We start from the raw sequence: 20,068 nt of genomic DNA, 5'->3' as shown, positions 1-20,068 counted from the left end.
ACTTGGAAGACCAGTTGTCTCAGTTCTGCTGGGGGTTTGTAAGTATAGAATTTTGTAAGTTAGTTGTGTGTGTGTGTTTAAGCTTGGGACACATTAAGGTCATTGAGAAGGATGGGGAGAAGGAGAAAGGACAAAAAGGGGGCGCCTGGGTGGCTCAGTGGGTTAAGCCGCTGCCTTTGGCTCAGGTTATGATCTCAAGGTCCTGAGATCGAGCCCCACATCGGGCTCTCTGCTCAGCAGGGGGCCTGCTTCCCTTCCTCTCTCTCTGCCTGCTTCTCTGCCTACTTGTGATCTCTGTCTGTCAAATAAATAAATAAAATCTTTAAAAAAAAAAAAAAAAGAAAGGGCAAAAAGGGTAGTGTGGGAATGTAGCAGTCATTGTGGCCCCTCCATCCCAGACTCTAGAAGCATAACAGACAGACACAGACACACACACACACATGCATGTATGCTCGGCAGTGGCTCAATGACAGGTTCACGGATGAAACAAGAGTCAGTTAATGTTCAGCATCAAATGGAAAAAAGAATACTCTTTAATGAAAAGAGTAAACATTGTAAGTTTCATTCGTGCAGCAAATTTGTAGTGAGTGTTGGGCCTTATTCTAGGCACTGGTGAGACAGTGATGGGTCTGGGGTCCCATTCTCATCGACTGTACTAGTTTCACTGAGGAACAACTTAAAGAGGTCCCAGAAGGATGGGTGGGTGTTGATGGGTTGGGGGCAGCAGGCCCAGTGATTATCAGATAGGACGGTCAGGGAGCCTCTGAGGTGATGGGACATTTGAGGAGAGATCTGAACAATGAGAAAAAGGGGACATGCAAAGACCTGTTTGGGAAGAGTGTTTGCATGTGCAAAGGCCCTGGGGTAAGAAAAGGTGTAGCATATGTGGAGAAGGGAAAGAAGGCTGGAATGTTTGGAGAGTGGTCAACACAGATGTGGGGGGGGCAGAGCTGAAGAAGGAGATCAGAATGGTGGCCAGAGCCCACTCATACCATCAATGAACATGGATTTGCTCAACGCAGCAGCTGTAGGTCTGAGATGAAGTTGAAAGTCAAATCCCAGAGGACAAGATGAGGGCTGGACATGCAGTGTAAGGGAGGGAGAGGAGGCAAGGAAGATGCTTGAGGTTTTGGCTTAAGGCAACTGTTGATGATCTCTGTTGAAATGGGAAAGGCTGGAGAGAAGCAATTTCATCCAGGGAGCAGTAAGAATCAAGAGTTTCCTCATCAAGATCTGTCCATTGTAATATCCCACCACTGTCCACAATGCCCCAACACTCAGGACCCCTTCTGCACCTCTACTCCTGCCAGCCTCTGCCTCGATGTCCCTCCTCTCCTTCCCTTTCTAAAGCCTACCATGCACTTCTCTTCCTCCCGAAATGCAGGACTCACCGCACCCATTACCGCTCCATTATACTCCCTGCTGTGTTGTTTGTTAATTGGTGTACCTAGAGAATGTATTTCCTGGCCAGGCAATGACTGTGGTCACTTTTATCTTTGGTTGTGCAAGGATCACCCTCAGGAGGTGGTTTACTTCCTCTTAAGCACTTTGCTTGCAATTAAGTATCTGGGAGGCGGGGAGTAATTTGTGACATCTCGCTTATAGCCTCCTGGCCCAAACAGCCTGATTTTGGGCCGACTTGGGTGGGGGAAAACAGAAGCATATGAGTCTTTTTTCTTTTTTTTACTCGATTATCCCTTAAAACAAACCAACGACTTACAAAGCTGGAGATGGTAGTAAGCCTGAAAATAGGTCATGCTCCAGAGTGTGCTTCCAAAGAGAGAGAGATACCTACATACAACTTGATCCTTTTTGTGCTAATTCACGACTGATTTTAATACAAGGTTCTCGTCCCTAAACCTGTTGAAACAGTCTCTTCTAAGTCACTCAGCATAGAGTCAGAGGCCCTTTCCAGAGGTGAGTGGGGGTTATTCCGGGACTTTGGTCCAAGTTAGCATCAGAACATTTGCAAAGGACCTTGCTTTTTATGTACCATGGTTTAGGGAGTAATTTTTGTTATTTGCTCTTTCACGGTTTGTTGCTGAAGGAAATTTCCAAGGGTTCTTAGTCACTTCTCTTCCATGTTACTGAAGTCATCCCTTTCCACAGGGCCGAAATGGGAAGTAAGGATGCGTATTTCAAACACAAGGTCCCTCTCTGGGTCCCTCTCTGTATCAGAGATCCCTATGCTCCTGAATGCTGCATATAACAAATTATTCAAAGGGTTTAATTTCCCAACCCATTTCTTTAATGTTGGAGGATCTAAGAGAGTACATGAGACCTTGGGGGCTTCCTGCTGCTGATAACTCCATCAGAGGTCTGACATCCACGCAGAAAGCATGCATACTAAATGTGTAGGTGTTTGAAGCTAGGCCGGATAAGGAAGAGTAACGGGAAAGTAGGAGATACTGGTTGCCTTGTGCACCTCGTCGTTAATATAGCAGCCTTGCAATGGTCTTGAGGACATCTGGGTAGCCATTCAGCATGCTGACTTTAGAGTTGGAGAACCGAGTCTATGTGACCTTGATAAAGTCACTTGCATTATCTACTTGTCACTTTTCATATTTAAAACATCGATGATGGGGGCGCCTGGGTGGTCAGTCAGTTGAGCGACTGACTCTTGATTTCAGCTCAGGCCATGATTGTGGGATCAAGGTGGGATCACCCCCACATTGGGCTCTAAACTCAGTGGAGATTCTGCTCTCTCTCCCTCTCCTTCTGTCCCTCCCTGCCTAAAATAAATAAATAGATCTTTAGTGGGGCGGGGTGGGGGGGACCAAAACCAAAACTTCGATGATAATAGTCCCAACTTCCTGGGCTGGTTAAGAGTTCTGGGAGATTCCTCAGAGAGAGACACAAAGCAGGGCTCGGCACACAGAAAACACTAGAGAAATGTCAGCAATGTGTAGAGATACCCTTCTTGTTCTGTGTAAGGAGATGGGCTCGGAGGACCTGTATGACTGGCCTGCGGTCACACAGCTGGTGTGCGACGGAACAGGGGTCAGAACCCAGGCCTGTTCAGCTCGCAAGCCCACTGACTGTACTAAAGAATCAAGATTTCAAAAGCTCAACATGGGCTGTAACCGGGATGTGAAAAAAGATGCCATTCTCTAAGGATCAATGCAAAGGACTTCATGAAGGCTAAAAATCTTATTTACAGAAGTCGAGGGACAGAGAGACTTGGTTCACTCACTTTGACCACAGCAGCAAGGGTGGAAGCTAAATGGGACAACGGCATGGCCACCAGGACAAAACCCACGATCTCAGGTGGGATCAGTGTGTCCTGCTCAGGTCCAGGGGTGGCTTTAATGGCCCCAGTGCATGTGGTAGCTATGACAGATTCTCTGTGTGCTGTGACTGGGTCTGAGAATGACACTGGCAGCAGGACAAGAGTGCGTCCTTTTACTAAGGTGAAAGGCTTGGGAAACCTGGTCTTAGGAAGCACAATTTGAAGAAATCAAAACCCAGGAAAGACTGGTCCTTGTCCTTGGCTATCAGCAGGTCTCTCATTTGGAAGAACGGAGTTTGTTTTGGGTGTCACCTGAGGATAACTGAGATCAATGCAGAGAGCTAGGAAGATGCCCTTTGGTTAGAGCAACAGCAAAATCATATCTAACAATTAGGACTCTGAAACACAGAGTGGGCTGCCTGGTAAGGTAATGAACCTCCTGTCATCCCAAAGGAATTTAAGCAGCATCTGGGTAGCCAGTTTTCGGGACTCTAGAGAAGAATTACCCACAAGGAGGAAATGTTCTCTGGCTAGGATGTTCTGGTACAATGAACATTAGCAGTTCGACAAGGGTGTGGTCTAGATTAAAAATTCCTCATACAACCTTTCTTTTTCTGCTTTCCACGATGATCTGTCCTTTCTTGGTCCCCCTAGGGGGCTTGGCAAAGGGAAGGTGGGAAAACCTTGGTGCTACAAAGCAGCAGGGGCATCTCAGTGGTACTGGGGATGGTCATGGGAAGCCAGGCCTCTGAGTCAATCAGGGCTCCTCCCCGCAGGTGGGTGGGGGGCATCTGGAGCACAGATGGGGAACCCTGAGCCAAGCAAGGTGTTCCTACCTGGATTTAGGGCTCTGAAGGTTCTGACGGCTGAGGAGTCGAGCAGCCGAGACCCGCTTTTTGTGGACATTGGATAGACCTGCGGTGAGAACAATGACAGTCTTCCTGAGATGGGGTTAAAGCATGGCCAGTACAAAGCCTCCAGCTTCTCCTGACCCTCTCTTCACACTTGCACTGTCCTCTGGAGTGAGGCGAAGAGATGAAATAGAAGAAGTTGGGTGGGTTGGGGGAGGGCTGCGGATAATGGAGAAGGGAAGGCAAATCTAGTTGAGCCTAGCAGAGAAGAACAGTTTCAGGGTAATGGCGCCGCGCTGCTGGAGGGAGAAACATCCAGGCGCAGGTCGGCTGGGTGTGGGGCACTGGCCGTGTATTTATTTTCAGAGGACTGCCCTGAAGAGAGATGGAAGCCATGACACCCAGCTTCTTGTGGCACCTTTTGGGGGGGGGGTGAGGGCTCCTTTCTCCCCCAACCCACATGCATGGCGGGCCCTGCATGCCCCCCAGAGGTTGCGGAGAGGTACCTTGTGTAAGTTCTGGAGCTTCGGCCACGTAGGTGAGGCGGAACTTGTTCCTCTTCCAGCTGCGGTCGTTGCTGATGAGGGAGTTGTTGGCCTTCTCGATGTTGACATCGTCTCCCACACAAAACACATCACAGGCTGCCTGTGGCATATGCAGGGCTCTCAGTGACCTCCCAGGCATGGCCTGTATTCATCCATCCGTCCGTCCATCCATTCATCCATCCATCCATCCATCCACCCAACCATCCATCCATCCACCCATCCATCCATCCATCTATCCATCCATCCATCCATCTATCCGTCCATCCGTCCATCCATCCACCCATCCATCCATCCACCCAATCACCCATCCGTCCATCCGTCCATCTATCTGTCCATCCATCCACCCATCCATCCATCCATCCATCCACCCAACCACCCATCTGTCCATCCATCCATCTACCCATCCACCCATCCATCCATTCATCCCTCTATCCCTCCATTCCTCCACCTACCTGCCCTCCTTCCCTTCTCCTCTCCCTTACTTCCCCCCTTTCCCTTTCTTATTTCCTTCTATCCATCAATCCATCCATCCGTCTTTCCTTCCCTCCTTCCTTCCATCTGTCCATCCAACCTTCCATTCTTCCATCTATACCTTCCCTTCCCTTTCCTTCCTTCCTTCCTTCAATCCACTCACCCGCCCAACCACCCATCCATCCATCCCACCACGGACCGGCCAGCCATCAGTCTATCCACTAATCCATCCTATATGTTTTGAATGCTGTTGATATGCTGGCTAGATCAGCTTTACTAATTAATGACTTTAAGATTTAACCTCTAGGGGTGCCTGGGTGGCTCCGTGGGTTGGGCCTCTGCCTTTGGCTCAGGTCATGATCTCCGGGTCCTGGGATCGAGTCCCGCATCAGGGCTCTCTGCTCAGCAGGAAGCCTGCTTTCCCCTGCCCCTCTCTGCCTGCCTCTCTGCCTGCTTGTGATCTCTGTCAAATAAATAAAAATCTTAAAAAAAAAAAGATTTACCCTCTACTTAGTATGTAACTTTTATGTCATTTATTCCTAAAACCAATATTTGTAGAGGCCTAACATTAAGCAAGAAAATAAAACACCTTAGGAGCACCTGAGTGACTTGGTAGATTAAGCCTCTGCCTTTGGCTCAGGTCATGATCTCAGGGTCCTGGGATCAAGTCCAGCATCAGGTTCTGCACTCGGCAGGGAGCCTGCTTCTCCCTCTCCGTGCCCCCCTCCCTCCATTTGTGTTTTCTCTCTCTCTCAAACAAGTAATAAAGTTGGGGCACCCGGGTGACTCAGTCAGTTAAGCATCTGACTCCAGCTCAGGTCATGATCCCGGGTCCTGGGAGTGGGCCTTGTGCCTGGCTCCTTGCTCAGGAGGGAGTCGGCTTCTCTCTCTCCTCCTGGCCCTCTCCCCTACTTGTGCTCTCTCTCACGTGTGCTCTCTCTTTCAAATAACTAAAAATCTTTAAAAAATAAGTTAAGTCTTTAAAAAAAAGAAAATAGACACCTTAGAACATCCTAGCTATCATAGTCTAAAGATTTAAAGACATTAAAAGCAGAACATATTGAATGTTTGAACATCTCCCTATGAATTTTGCTTTTTTTCTATTCTTTTATTTATTTATTTATTTTTTGGGCCAAGTTCATAAGTTCTCTGACTTTAGTAATCCTAAGAATTACCATTTCAAATTCAGGTTTTTGGGAAAAAAGCCATGGATAATTGTTTTTTTTTAGGGAGACAGAGCATGTGAGCAAGGCGGGGAGAGGCAGAAGGAGGAGGAGAGAGAGAATCTCAAGCAGACTCCATGCTGAGTGCAGAGCCTGATGTGGGGGTCTGTCCCATGACCCTGAGATCATGACCTGAGACAACACCGAGAGTCAGATGCTTACTGACTGACCCACCCAGCTGACCCAGTTCAAGAGGTTTTTAAGGGTAGCTTTAACCACTTTTTGGCTGTGTGTCGATTTTCAGATAATCTAAACATCCATCAGCTGATGGACAAAATACGATATATACATACAACAGAGGATTGTGTGGCCGTAAAAATCAATGAAGTACTGATAAATAATACAATGTGAATGAACCTTAAAAATGTACGAAATGAGCCAGTTTGAAAAGACCACATACTATAGGATTTCATTCACAGGAAACGTCCAGGAGAGGCAAAGCTACGGAGATAGAAAGTCGGTTAGTGGTTGCCAGGACCGGGAGTTTGGTGGGAGGATGGATGGAGTGGGGGGGAATAGCTAAAGGGTACAGTAGCTTAGTAACAGGCCCTGCGTCTGGGGTGCTCAAAGTGGCCGATCGAAGTCAAGAACCATAGTGACCTCAAGGTAACAGGAGAAGTTATCACCATTTTCCTTGTCTAGGGAGAAATGCAGAAACAGGCTGATGGACACAGCCTCCCCCCACAGATATCCAGAGAGCCCAGGGCCTCAGTTTCCCCCTTTTTTCCCTATGTGCTTCTGCATGTAGGATGGAAAGTGCCAAAGGAGTGACAGGAGGTTGCCTGGTGTCCTTTCTCCTGTGGCGGCTTGAGAATGTGGCTCCACACATTCCGGCGTGGAAGAAGGAGCGGGTGGAGGTGGTGGGGTCGGTACTCAAGGCTCTTTGTTTTTTTCCAGGATAGCCAATCACATCATGTCCCCCATGCAGATAGAAGGCCATTGTTCATTATTCTCCTGTGACCTCATATGTCTAGAATCGTGCCATCCAATAGGATGTTCTATCATGATAGGAATGTTCTGTGCTGTCTCCTGGGATGACCACTAGCTTGGGACTACTGAGTATGTGAAATATGCAGCCAAGGAATGGGCTCTTTAAGTAGAATCTATTTAATATAGATACTAAATAGAATTAAAAACTAATTAAAAGTGATTAAAATTTTATACATCCATTATGGTGTATAAAATATATAAGTAATTATTTTATGCAAGATAAATATATTTATGCAAATATGCAATATATAATATTTCTGTCATAATATACAGTATTTTATATTATAATTAAACATTTTATTATTTCTATGTATATATATACAGACATTTTTCATGCAATATAAAATTCATCATTTTAAAATGTACTAAAATGTACAATTCCATGGTTTTTAGTGTGTGGAGAGAGAGAGAGAGTGCAACCACCACTGCTATCCAGTTCCGGAACATTCTCGTCCTCCCAGAAGAAGCCCTGTACCCATCAGTAATCATTCCCATTTTCCATTCCTCGAGAGCCCAGGCAACCACAAATCTAATCTCTGTATGCATTTGCCTGTGCTGGACATTTCCTATAAATGGGAGCATAGACCTTCTGTGCCTGTCCTCTTTCACTCTGCAGGTTTGCAAGGCTCATCTGTGGTGTAGCAGGTGTCAACGTTTCATTCTCTTCATGGCTGAATCACATTCCATTACCTAGACATACCATGTTCACTTGTTCATTCATCCTGTTGAATGTGAGTTCATGAATACTGACATTTAAATTGCATACGGGTTGGGGCGCCTGGATGGCTCAGTGGGTTAAAGCCTCTGCCTTCAGCTTGGGTCGTGATCCCAGTGTTCTGGGATTGAGCCCCGCATTGGGCGCTCTGCTCGGTGGGGAGCCTGCTTCCTCCTCTCTCTCTGCCTGCCTCTCTGCCTACTCTCTGTCAAATAAATAAAATCTTAAAAAAAAAAAAAAGCACAGAGGGCTAGTGGCTCCCATATTGGTCAGCGAAGATCTAGCACAAGAGGGAGAAGCTTGTCCAAGTAGACAAATCGGAGACCTGAGCTCCAGGATGAGGCATGGCCCCCGGTGTGGCTACCCAACTTTATGTTTTTGGCCTACTTGTCTACCAAATGCAAGGGAGGAATGGATTCTTCCCAGCTCTGAAATCCTCAGACTATAATTTTTTTTTTATAGATTAAGTCTCTAACCATAATGAAGGGGGTTGGATTCTGGATGGAGAATGTGTGTTTTAAGACCATCTAAACCCATCTGAGTTGTTGACAGCTGTATCCTGGCTGGATACATGAGGGAAATACCAGGGGTTCTCTCAAGTTTCTTCTATTTCTGATGGTGTCGGTACTCTGTCTTTGGAGGTCTTGAGGGTGGGTCGTGAATTCTCCCCTTAGGTCTCCAAGATCTGGGCCGGTGGTTACCTTGAAGACCTTCTTGGCCCAGGTCCTGAAAGCCTCTTCTTGCCCACAGAGCTCATCCCCTTCCCTCATCTTCAGGATTCTCTCTCCTCCCAGCTCTTCCAAGAGGGTGTCCACGGCATGTCCAAAGGCGCAGAAGTGAGGGTAAGCCCGGGAGCCAAGGCCAAACACAGAGAACCTGCCAAGGAGACAACAAAAGGTCCGTGTTAGGGGACCGTGGGGTGTGAGAGGGTACCTGGTATCATGGACACTGTGTCCCCCTCCCCAAATTCATATGTTGAAATCCTAATGCCCCAATTGTGGTTGTATTTGGAGATGGCACCTTTAAGGTGGTACCTGAGGTTAAATGGTGTCATAAGGTTGGGCCCTAGTCCAATAGGACCAGTGTGCTTAGAAGAAGCGGAAGAGATGCTGATAGCACTCTCTCACTCTGACGGTGGAGAAAAGAGAGGCCATGTACGGGCATAGCAAAATGGTGGCCATCTGCAAGCCAGGAAAAGAGGCCTCGCCAGAAACCAATCCTACTGGCACCTTGATCTTGGACTGCCAGCCTCTAGAACTGCAAGAAAATAAGTATCTGTTGTTGAAGCCATATACTCTGGTATTTTGGTTATGGCAGCCTGAGCAGACTGAGACATTTGGTTATCTCCAGAAGGACTGTGTTTAGCCCATGGTGATCAGATGTCCCTAAGCCCACCTGGGGAAGGCCATTTTAAAATCTGGGAGCCCCTGGGGCCTCTTCTTATCTCCTTCTAGTTCTCTGTTAGCTGCAACGATCCTCAGGAGAAAATTCCCAGTGGTCCTAAGGAGGATGAATTAGGGATAGTGAAAACCCAGAACCATTGGTTTAACTTCTCATGCATCCCTTTCTAAGCCAGAGAAATTAGTCTACTTTTTTGGGAAGGCTTGAATTCTATCATGGACACAACCAGATGAGTTTTAAGTACCAAGGTAACGAAAATCATAATACAGCAGTCCTCAGGGTCCTATATTAATGAGGAGATCAGAAGGACTTGTCATTAACACATCAAATGTTGTATGTTAACAAACTGGAATTAAAAACAAAAACTTAAAAAAAAAACCCTCACATCAAATGTTGGTGGGTAAACAGGTTCTTCTAAAAGGGGATGAAAGGTTTATCAATATGCAGCTCCACCTCTTGGGATGTCTATGAAATTCATTTGCGTTGTTAGGGCGCCTGGGTGGCTCAGTGGGTTAAAGCCTCTGCCTTTGGCTCAGGTCGTGATTCTGGGGTCTTAGGATCGAGCTCCGCATCGGGATCTCTGCTCGGTGGGGAGCCTGCTTCCTCCTCTCTCTCTGCCTGCCTCTCTGCCTACTGGTGATCTCTGTCAAATAAATAAATAAAAATTAAAAAAAAAAAAAAAGAAATTCATTTGTGTTGCAAACCCTCTTCACCTAGATACCACCAAGAAGGTGGGTGTTTGCATCAGTGGGGGTCCAGTTAATGAGATTTTTCCTCTCTGTTAAGGTGGGCTGCCTTGACTTGAGTATGAGAAGGAAGGGCTGTGTCTCAGATAGCCGCTCTTGCTAGTTTGCTGTCCTAGAGACACTTTATGTCACACTTACAGGGCTCGGTCCTGGCTGTGGGTCTGGACCTCACCGGGACCAGAGCGACATGTTGGTGAGTGGGACAGGAACACCGCACCCCACTTTTTTCCCGGGCTGGAGTTTTCCGCTGCAGACGATCATCTCGGACAAGCCCAGATGTGGGGCTCTGTAAGTTATTTCATGGGGGCTCTGGGTTTGAATCTCTTTGTTTAGGATGACGGGGTCAATTTGGCTAAAGACTGAAATGGGGCATGCGGGGAAGGAGGAGGGGAAAGGGACTCCCATTCTCTCTGTCATTGGAGAATGCACTTGAGATGGGTTCAGGCATCTCACAGATCAAGTGAGGGTTAGCAGAGGTTAACATCTGGGAAGGAGCACTTTTGCCCCAAGCCAGGCCCCTTAGCTTCAGCCCAGTGGGGATTGGAAATTCCTAGCATCAGTCATGACTTGTGGTTACGGCACTTGTTCCTCAAACATGCAATATTTATGTTCATGGCATCTGCCATACCGACTTCCAGTGATACTATTGTTTCCTTATTACTGCTGTTTAACTTGCTCTTAATTTGTACTCACTAGCTTATCAAACCCACCTGTGTTCACTAACAGATGGCTCAGGCGATTCATTCATTAGTATATTTCCTGGTACACCTGAAGCCTGCAGCCCAGTTACTTTCTAGGCTCACGTTTCCACCACGATCTTCCTATTGTAAACCTCCAAACCAGGAACTAGCAAACTGCTTATACATGGGGCCAGAGAGTAAATATTTTTAGGTCTCTAGGCCAAGAAGCAAAATCAAAGCTATCATGTAGATACTTATGTGACAGACAGAAAACAAATTCCTGCACATTTTTATTGACAATAAAAATTTAAAAACATTTTTATTACACTTACTAAGGATCATGTTTTAGTACTATGTTTACTTATGAGGATTTATCCTCATAAGTATCCCTTCCCCTCATCTTTGAGGGGGAGGGATAGCGTTTTGCTTCATTGGGATTCAACGGTAATGTTTCCTATCATCGAGTGAGTTGCAAATGTTCCACTAGAAAAACCATTCCCAGCTCATGGGTTGTGGAAGAGTCCACAATGGCCAGGCTGAACGCACCTGTGGGTTGTAGCCTGCCAATGCCTGCCCTGAGCCGTGATAGATTTAATATGGGAAAAGTGGGTCTGGCCGTCAAAGTACAAAACCGATGTTCAATGTCAAAACTAAAACAATGCACTGATGTCAAACCCTGTGGAATTAATAACACCAAGGGTGAACCCTTGTATAAATTATGCATTTTGTGTACTCATGATGTGTTGGTGTAATTTCACCCATTGTACCAATGTACTACTCAGGATGGAGATGGTAGGGGTGGGGGAGGCTGTTTTTGTTGGCAGCTGGAAGGAAATCGCTATATCTTCCTCTCAGTTTTGCTGGGAACCTAAAGCTGCTCTAAAAAAAATAAAATCTATTAAAAAGGGCACTGCTACAGACAAAAGGTTGATATCCACGATCTATAAAGAACTCCTCAAACTCAACACATACAAAATAGATAATCATGTCAAAAAATGGGCAGAAGACATGAACAGACACTTCTCCAAAGAAGACATACAAATGGCTAACAGACACATGAAAAAATATTCATCATTAGCCATCAGGGAGATTCAAATCAAAACCACATTGAGATACCACCTTACACCAGTTAGAATGGCCAGAATTAAGAAGACAGTAAACAAGTGTTGGAGAGGATGCGGAGAAAGGGGAACCCTCTTACACTGTTGGTGGGGATGCGAGTTGGTGCAGTCACTCTGGAAAACAATGTAGAGATTCCTTAAGAAATTAAAAATAGAGCTACCCTATGATCCTACAATTGCACTACTGGGTATTTACTCCAAAGATACAGATGTACTGAAAAGAAGGGCCATCTGTACCCCAATGTTCTTGGCAGCAATGGCCACGATTGTCAAACTGTGGAAAGAGCCAAGACGCCCTTCAATAGATGAATGGATAAGGAAGATGTGGTCCATATATACAATGGAGTATTATGCCTCCATCAGAAAGGACGAATACCCAACTTTTGTATCAGCATGGACGGGACTGGAGGGGATTATGCTGAGTGAAATAAGTCAAGCAGAGAGAGTCAATTATCACATGGTTTCACTTACTTGTGGAGCATAAGGCATAACAGAGAGGACATTAGGAGAAGGAAAAGAAAAGTGAATTGGGGGAAATAGGCGGGGGAGACGAACCATGAGAGGCTGTGGACTCTGAGAAACAAACTGAGGTTTTGGAGGCGGGTGGGGGTGTTGGGAGGGCCTGGTGGTGGGTATTAAGGAGGGCACGTATTGCATGGAGCACTGGGTGTGGTGCAGAAACAATGAATCTTGGAATACTGAAAATAAGAAAAAAAGGGCACCGCTGGACATAAAACTTCAATATCTAGGACCCCTGTGATGGGAATGCATCTACCAAGCATTGCCATGAGCAGGTATGAGAAGCTTCGGTTAGCAAAGTTCAGGAAGATTTGCAACCAGGCCCAGATGTTCGGCTTACATTAGCCTTGTGTTAACTAACATCGGCAAAACCAAGGATGTGACATCCAGTTTTCTTTCTCGTCGAACTGAATTCACAACTGTTGAAAAACAAAATATCTGTGTCCTACCTAAAATGACTTCTTGGTATGTGACCCCTGTACTTTGGTAAACATGGGGTTGGGTCCATGTTTTTTGCATCTGACCACACATTAGAGTCACCTGGGAAACTAAGAAAGTAAAAGGCAATACTTGCGCCCAATTCTAGATGAACTACATCAGAATCTCTGAAAATGGGGCTTGGGTATTGGTATATTGCAAGCATCTCCAGATGATTTTGATGTGTGTGCAGGGTTGAGAGCCACTGGCACACGGCAGGGGTGACTTCAGAAGCTTCTATCAGGTGTAAAACATATCACCGGGAAGCGTAGCTCATTGAGTAATTTCTAGGGACTAACAACCTTCAGCACACAGGATGATAGGCTGAGATTTGGGCGATGGAGCTCTGAGAGTGTGTTTAGGAAGAGGTGACCGGAGAGCCCAGCTAGTGTGCTTAAATAGGTCGGGAGGAGCCACTAGACAATGACAATACAACTGGTTATTCAAGAGAAGGTTGGAAATAGAAGGGAGACGCCCTAACAAAGAGCTCACTTTGCAACTGAATCTAGCTCACCAAGATGTCTTCCCTGATACCCTCAATCCTTGCTCACCTCACGTTTGCCAGGGGTCCAGCACTCTCGAAGTTGTCTCTGAGGTCTGGCCCATCACCCGACGATTTATGGGAGTCAGAATACGAGGAAACGCTATTGAATCGGACCTTGTAGCTCCTGCCAAAACAGAAGAGAGCCTGTGAGTCCTGACTTGGAACCCCTTGTTGAGGTAGACACCCCAAAGGATCTTCAAATGACCAGTCCTGTTTCTAGAACTTTCTCTCGCATGTTGAGACCATAAGTCTTCTTCTTCTTCTTTTTTTTTTTTGAGACCATAAGTCTTCTATGGACTCTTCCAGAATGGATCAACTTACCTTCATCCACCATGATGATAGCTAGTCATCTGCACATGATACCACTTGTATTTAAAGGGTTTCTGACCCCACTGAACTCAGGAATCTTGAGAGCAAGATGGTCAAAATGATTTAAAGGGGGAAAAAAAGTCACAAATAGAACAGACCATCCCCTAACCATTAGACCAAACTTCTTGGCTTGCCAAATTGTGATGAGCACACAAACCCTTCCGGGATGCTGCTAAAGGGCAGATTCTGATTCAGCGGATCTGGGCAGGGTGTGAGGTTCTGCATTTCTAAGAAGTACCCAAGAGATGCCCATGTTGTCAGTCCCCAGACCTCAGTCTGAGTAGCCAGAAGCTAAGTCAGTCTGAGCCAGTCAGCTAAGAACTAACTTGTGCTGCCTGCTATGGTAGCTCTGGGTATTTACTAAAACATAGAGTTCAATGAATTCAAAAGAAACACAGTTAAGTATTCTGTTCCTCGCTTGTACTAGTCACGTATTGAGCGTTCAGGAGCCACATGTGGCTAGTGGACGCCATATTGGATAGTACAATTGTAGAACAGTTACACCACCCTAGAAAGTTTTCCTGGATTGTGCCAGACAACTCTCATTCAATGTTCTCTCTCATCAAGTTATGGACCTTGGACGTTTCAAGGAGCTGTCAAATTTCCCATTTCAAGAAATGTGGAAAACGTTCTAGCACTGAGACATGGCATGAAAAGAGATTGAATCTTTTATTAAACTCTTCTGAAGGGGATTGAAGGAGAAGGAAGATGTCACTGGACGCAGACCTCAGCATGAGAGGCTCGGGAGCCTTGAGACTTCAAAGAAAGATCCAGTCTTCCTGTTCTCCTCCAAAATTGGGAAGTGTTGTTTTCAGGCAAAGAAAAACAACAACAACCAACAAAACATAAAACAAAACAAAATCCCGAGACCAGAAAACAAAACAACCCCCCCCAACAAAAGCCCAACACCCAAACCAAAACAAAACGATACCCCGCAAACAAATCCAAGAGCAAAAGACAAAAAAAGACACTGCGTGTTCTGGCAGGCAGGGCTTCTGAGCTGGACGTTCTTCAAAGTTTTCGTTCCAGCATCAGGAAAGTTCTAAATATATGTAAGTGTATTTTCTGCCCTAAAATAGTCTCACATTGAGTCATTTCTGCAAATAAGTCATGCAACATATCAGGGGGTGGCTGTGTTGTTAGTGTGGGAGGGATGGTTAATGCTTGTGGGTTAAAAATAACGGCACATGTATTTGTATGAGGTTTGAGGTTTTTCCAACCGCTTTCCTCTTTGTTTTTATCCTTTGATCCTCTCAGCCGCTCCCAGAGATGGCTCGGGCAGAGATGGTTTCTCCCCATTTGGCAGATGAGAAAGACTGAGGCCCAGAGAGGTCAAATGCCTTGCTCAAGGTTGCATGGTGAGTTAGTGGCACAGCCTGGGTTAGGACTCAGGTCTCCTTGAGATGCAGGTGTGGCCTTGGATGCTTGGGCATTGGGCACACCCACCCGCATGCATACACGAACACAGGGCACACACGCCCATGTACACAGCACACACACACTCTACCTCTGCTGGCTGTCACGGGCTGCAGCCAGACCACGGACTCCTGGGTCACCTTGGGGGAGGGGAGGCCCTTTACGGGGAAAGAAATGCAAGGGTTCCGGGTACCTAGAGGGGAGAACAGATGGTGCCCTCTCTCTCCCTGAAGGAGGGGTGAGGGGGAGCCTGTGATGGTCACCTGGAAAGGGGAGGGGCAGGGAGAGCAAGGACAAAGATGGCTAAGCAGGAGGGACGCAGCTATCCCTTGGGAATGGAGCGTATGTGAGCTCAGCAACAGGTACTTTGCTAAGGAGAAAACCAGGAGAGGTTTTCTGTGGACCAGGATCTCTAAACACCAGTCAGCTAAGGCATTTGCTCTGCTCCGTGCTGGAGGAGACGCCGTATCGGGCTCCTTGAAAGAGAGCTCGGCACGCACATGCTTTATGTTCTCTGCTTTATGTGGGACTTACGGCTTTGCAAGGGTACTCGTGATGACAGGCCACCTCATGAAATCTCTTTAGAACCCAACCCTGCATTGGGACGCAATTTCACCACGAACAACCGTGGCTACGGTTTTTTGTTGTTGTTGTTTTCTTTTTGTTTTTTTGTTTGTTTGCCTTAGGAGGTATCTCATCTTCGGAACTCAACCTCTATACTAGCTAGAACTCCACAAGGAGCATCCCATAGAACAGTTCTGGGGAAGGAAACTCATTTTCGCTGATTTCAAATGTATGTTTCCAAAGTGGAGAGATAATAAGAACCAGTGTCTACGGTTCTGAGTTTTCAAAAGATGCCCACATCTATTTTCTCTCTGGGTTCTTACAAGTTAAGAAGTTAGGGCAGGTATAACAAGTCCTATTTGATGGAAAAAGAAACTGAGGCATGGGGCAGTAAAGTCACCCAAGGAGCCAGAACATGAGCCCCTAGTGATCCCCAGACACCCACCAGCTAACATTGCTCACAAGGGGACCTTAAGTCACAAAAACCAGCCCACACTCAAATGTGAACCCCAGATGCCAAAAGACAATCTTCAGTTACCCACCCAAGTATGTGACGTGACCCTGGAGGGTCATTCACTTACTTCCTTTCCTCGTGCACAGAGTTGGGGTGCCTCATTTCCATCAAAGCGCAGCCGAATTTCTGGAAGCCAAAAGAGATGACTGAAACATGGAGTGGGACTTAGAAACCTGGAACAGGGTTGGGCATCCGGGGTCCTGGCTGACACATCAGGCACATGCCTGAAGCCTCTGGAGGCCAGGATGCTAGAGACAATCAAGGGTTCGGGCTGGGCAGCTGTGTCTTCCATGTGTGTGGGTACACGTGGAAGGACACGCTGATGAAGCGACTCCAGGTGTGGACCCGCTACCCCCAGCACACAAATCCCCACTGTGGCTTTCTCTTTATAAAAATACCATCCCCGCTTCTCTTATCTGGAGCAGGGGATGTCAAAGTCCTGATTGGGGTATTTATTCCAAAGCAGCACAGCTCACTCAGGAGAGAGCATTTTCACTGAGGATTGACTCATCAGTAGACATCATGGGACTGAGGTCTTGGAATTGTCCAATCTTTGTGGAACTTGGATCCAAATAGAAGTCATGGGATTTTGAGGCTCTGGGAGGATTTCCAAACTGGCAGGTGTACCTTCTGCCCTTCCTCCCCACCCCCACCCCAATGGAGAACATGCTAGAACAGGTGGAAGGTAATCTTACCTCCCCATTCTCAGGGGGGTCTCCATTGCCAAAAGTGCTGGTAACCACAAGGACGAGAGTTTCATGTTCCAGATGTACAATGTCATATTCTTCCATGGACATCACCTAGGTGGGTGAGGATGAAGGAAGGGGGGAGAGGAAGGGAGAACGTGACAAGAAGAGGTGAGAGAGAACAAAAAGTGATGGGGGAAGGAGAAGAGAGGCAGAGGAAAAAGATGAGTCATCTTGAACCATCTCCTTTGGAAGAAGAATCAAAAGTTCTGGGTGTCACTATTTCAATGGGCTCGAGTGGGTAGAACTAGAAGATTTTTGGCAGTGTGGGGCCTTTTAATGGTCACAGTGGCCTGAAGGACCATAAAGAACCTGGGAGCGATGGTGAAAGGGGTTGGTCGCTAATAGAGAGAGATCTTGATTGAGATCTTTGGGCTTATACCTAACTGATCCTGGAATCTTCTTGACCACATTTAGACTGGGAATGGCCCAGTTGGCTCTGACCAGGTCTGCTTAAACAACTTGCTAATCCTCCCTCCACCAGCATGGGATTTGGGCCAAATAAGTCTGAGATCCCTGTTCTAAGGAAGATTATTGCCCTATATCTTAGCATGTCTTGAGCAACGTTTCTCTAAGTAGGTTCTGGGGAAACCCAGTCCCCTGAAAGGCCCCTTGAAAACATGAGCCATGAACAAACATGCTTATATTCTAACCCCTTTTCATTTGGAGATTAGAATACAGTAGACCTTGAACAACATGGGTTTGAACTGTGTGGGTCCACTTATACGTGCATTTTCCCCAATAAGTACGGTACAGTACTGTCAATGCATTTTCTCTTCCTTCTCGTTTTCTTAATAACATTTTCTCTAGGTTCCTTCACTGTAAGAATAGAGTATATAATACATACAACATACAAAACAGGTGTTTATCAACTGTTTGTGTTATCATTAAGGCTTCTGGTCAGCAATAGACTATTTTAGTAGTTAAGTTTGGGGGGAGTCGAAAGATATATGCAGATTTTCAGCACCCCGACCCCCATGTTGTACAAGGGTCAACTGTATGGACTTGCTAATTGAAGGCTCTGAGATTGAACTGTTTTTAATGCAGAGCTTTCCAAACTCACCCCAGAAGATTTTTTCATAAACCCTCTAAGATTTGGCTCTGAGATGGGGTTTCATTTTGTGATTCCTGGACTCTCCTGGAAGGACATGGAAAGACGGGCCTCAAAGTCCCCTGCAATTTATGCAAATATGCATGTGTATGCCGAAGGGCACCTCGAGATGCGCTGTCATTCATTCTCAAAGGTTCTTCTCTGTTGACCTCCCTCCTTCCCTTCCCAACTGTGTTCACCATGAAGGGCCAGGGAGCTGGCACTACCCCCTACCCACCTTGGCATCAAAGGCATGTTTGAAGATCTCACACAAGGTTTTAGCATAGGCCTGCGACTTGCCCGTTTCTGTGGCATAAAGGATGGTAGCCTTGACCCTCTTGGCCATTGCTTGCCCCATGAGCTTGGCTGAGAACTTGACGGCTCTGGGGAGAAGAGGATGGAGAGGAAAATGGGAAATGTAGAAAGGAGGGAAGATGCTAGACTGGGGCTTTTGGGCAAGAACCATGATCCCTGAAAAGTAGTGGGAGAAAATTTACTCTCTTGATGTCTGATGGTTTCAGGGACACTAGAAGCCTGAGTCTAGCAACATATTGACCTCTTTATTAAACCCTCCAGAGCAACTAGTCATGAGCTAACACAGTTGGTTAGTTTTGTTAGTTTGTTGCTTGGTTGACCAATTCTAGTCTTGAGAACCTTGGTTTGCCAAGCATGGCCCCCATATATGATCCTTCATTCATTCATTCATCAAATGTTTGTTGGGTGCTAACTCATGTATTGGACAGAGTTATATGAGCTGAAAAATATTGACATGTAGCTATCATGAAGCTTTCATTCTAGTATGTGTGTGTGTGTGAGAGAGAGAATGAGAGAGAAAGAATGAGAGAGAGAGAGAATAAATCACTAGGTATTGAGTTAGAAGGAATTTAGAGGTTTATAAATCCACAAAGGAAGGACTTAATCAGGCTGCATCTTCAGGGTCTTGCACAGAGCCTGATAGCTAACAGGCACTAAATAAATATCCATCGAAAGAGGAAATGAATTTTAAAGATGCTGTTCCTACCAAAGCCCTGGGGAGTTTGAATAGCAAGGCTGGGCTCTTTCCAGTTAAATGGAGAATTCAGAACCTGGGTTCCTTCCTTCCTGTTGATGAGGGCATAGGGGTGGCAGACAGGCAGAGGCTCAGGAAGGCCTGGGCTCACCTCTTGAGCCAGCATCCCTGGTCCAACGAGAATCCTTAAGCGTAGGCAAATTGTTAATTACCCCCACCTGGGGATGATTGGTGGCAAATACATTTTTGAGAATCAGGGAAACCACCCACACTGCAGGAGGACCCCGAGCTCAGGGGGAGAAACAGAAAAGAATAAAAGGTGTCTGGAGGATTCCCTTTGAGTGATTGGAGCATAAAAAAGCATCTATAATTAACTACCATTGTTTCTATCCCACACTTAATAGTGCAATTAATGTTTTAGATTTCTTCCTCCTTTTTCTTCCCGAAACAGTTGAACTGAAGTGAAGCCCAGGGCTGCCCTCCCCGAGAATATCTGTGATTCTCTTGTTAGAGAAGGAATGGTTGCTGATGTGTTCTTGTGTGGCTGGAAGATGGGGATTAGGTGGAAGGAGAGAGAGGGGAGGAAGACAGAGGGAGCGAGATGGCATGAACCATGTTAATGGAGCCAGAACCTAGGTTTGGAGTCACCAGGGCCTGGCTTCTGGGGTTCATGGAATGGATGGCATCTGTAGGGATTGCACCTTAGAGTGTTGGACCAGAGAGTGCTGATGGAAGAATCGCTCAATGCATGCCCAGATCCTCTGCCCAAAGGTTAACTCCAAACAGGGGTCTGTGCTGACGGAGTCTGTGGAGTTCACTTTCTTTAGGAGAAGGCTGGTCTTCCCATT

General features: G+C 46.3%; 1 protein-coding gene across 7 annotated transcripts in view; it reads right to left on the bottom strand.

Annotated features, from left to right (window-relative positions):
- NOS1 (nitric oxide synthase 1) overlaps nucleotides 1-20,068 on the bottom strand; it is a 175,719-nt gene that overhangs the window by 19,905 nt on the left and 135,746 nt on the right. For 6 of the 7 annotated variants that reach the window (XM_059140981.1, XM_059140977.1, XM_059140980.1 and 3 more), the window contains exons 14-21: nucleotides 18,450-18,594; nucleotides 17,071-17,175; nucleotides 16,443-16,501; nucleotides 15,389-15,490; nucleotides 13,520-13,636; nucleotides 8,726-8,900; nucleotides 4,587-4,725; nucleotides 4,066-4,144 (exon numbers count right to left, since the gene is read on the bottom strand). In XM_059140981.1, the coding sequence (XP_058996964.1) occupies nucleotides 4,066-4,144; nucleotides 4,587-4,725; nucleotides 8,726-8,900; nucleotides 13,520-13,636; nucleotides 15,389-15,490; nucleotides 16,443-16,501; nucleotides 17,071-17,175; nucleotides 18,450-18,594 (921 nt within the window). The remainder of the gene's footprint in view (nucleotides 1-4,065; nucleotides 4,145-4,586; nucleotides 4,726-8,725; nucleotides 8,901-13,519; nucleotides 13,637-15,388; nucleotides 15,491-16,442; nucleotides 16,502-17,070; nucleotides 17,176-18,449; nucleotides 18,595-20,068) is intronic. The other variant, XM_059140982.1, reaches the window with a different exon arrangement.

The sequence above is a fragment of the Mustela lutreola genome, chromosome 11, assembly GCF_030435805.1.
Source record: "Mustela lutreola isolate mMusLut2 chromosome 11, mMusLut2.pri, whole genome shotgun sequence".
NCBI classification, from domain to species: Eukaryota; Metazoa; Chordata; class Mammalia; order Carnivora; family Mustelidae; genus Mustela; species Mustela lutreola.
The sequence above is the reverse complement of the archived record's forward strand: the minus strand, read 5'-3'. Positions and strand labels throughout refer to the sequence as shown.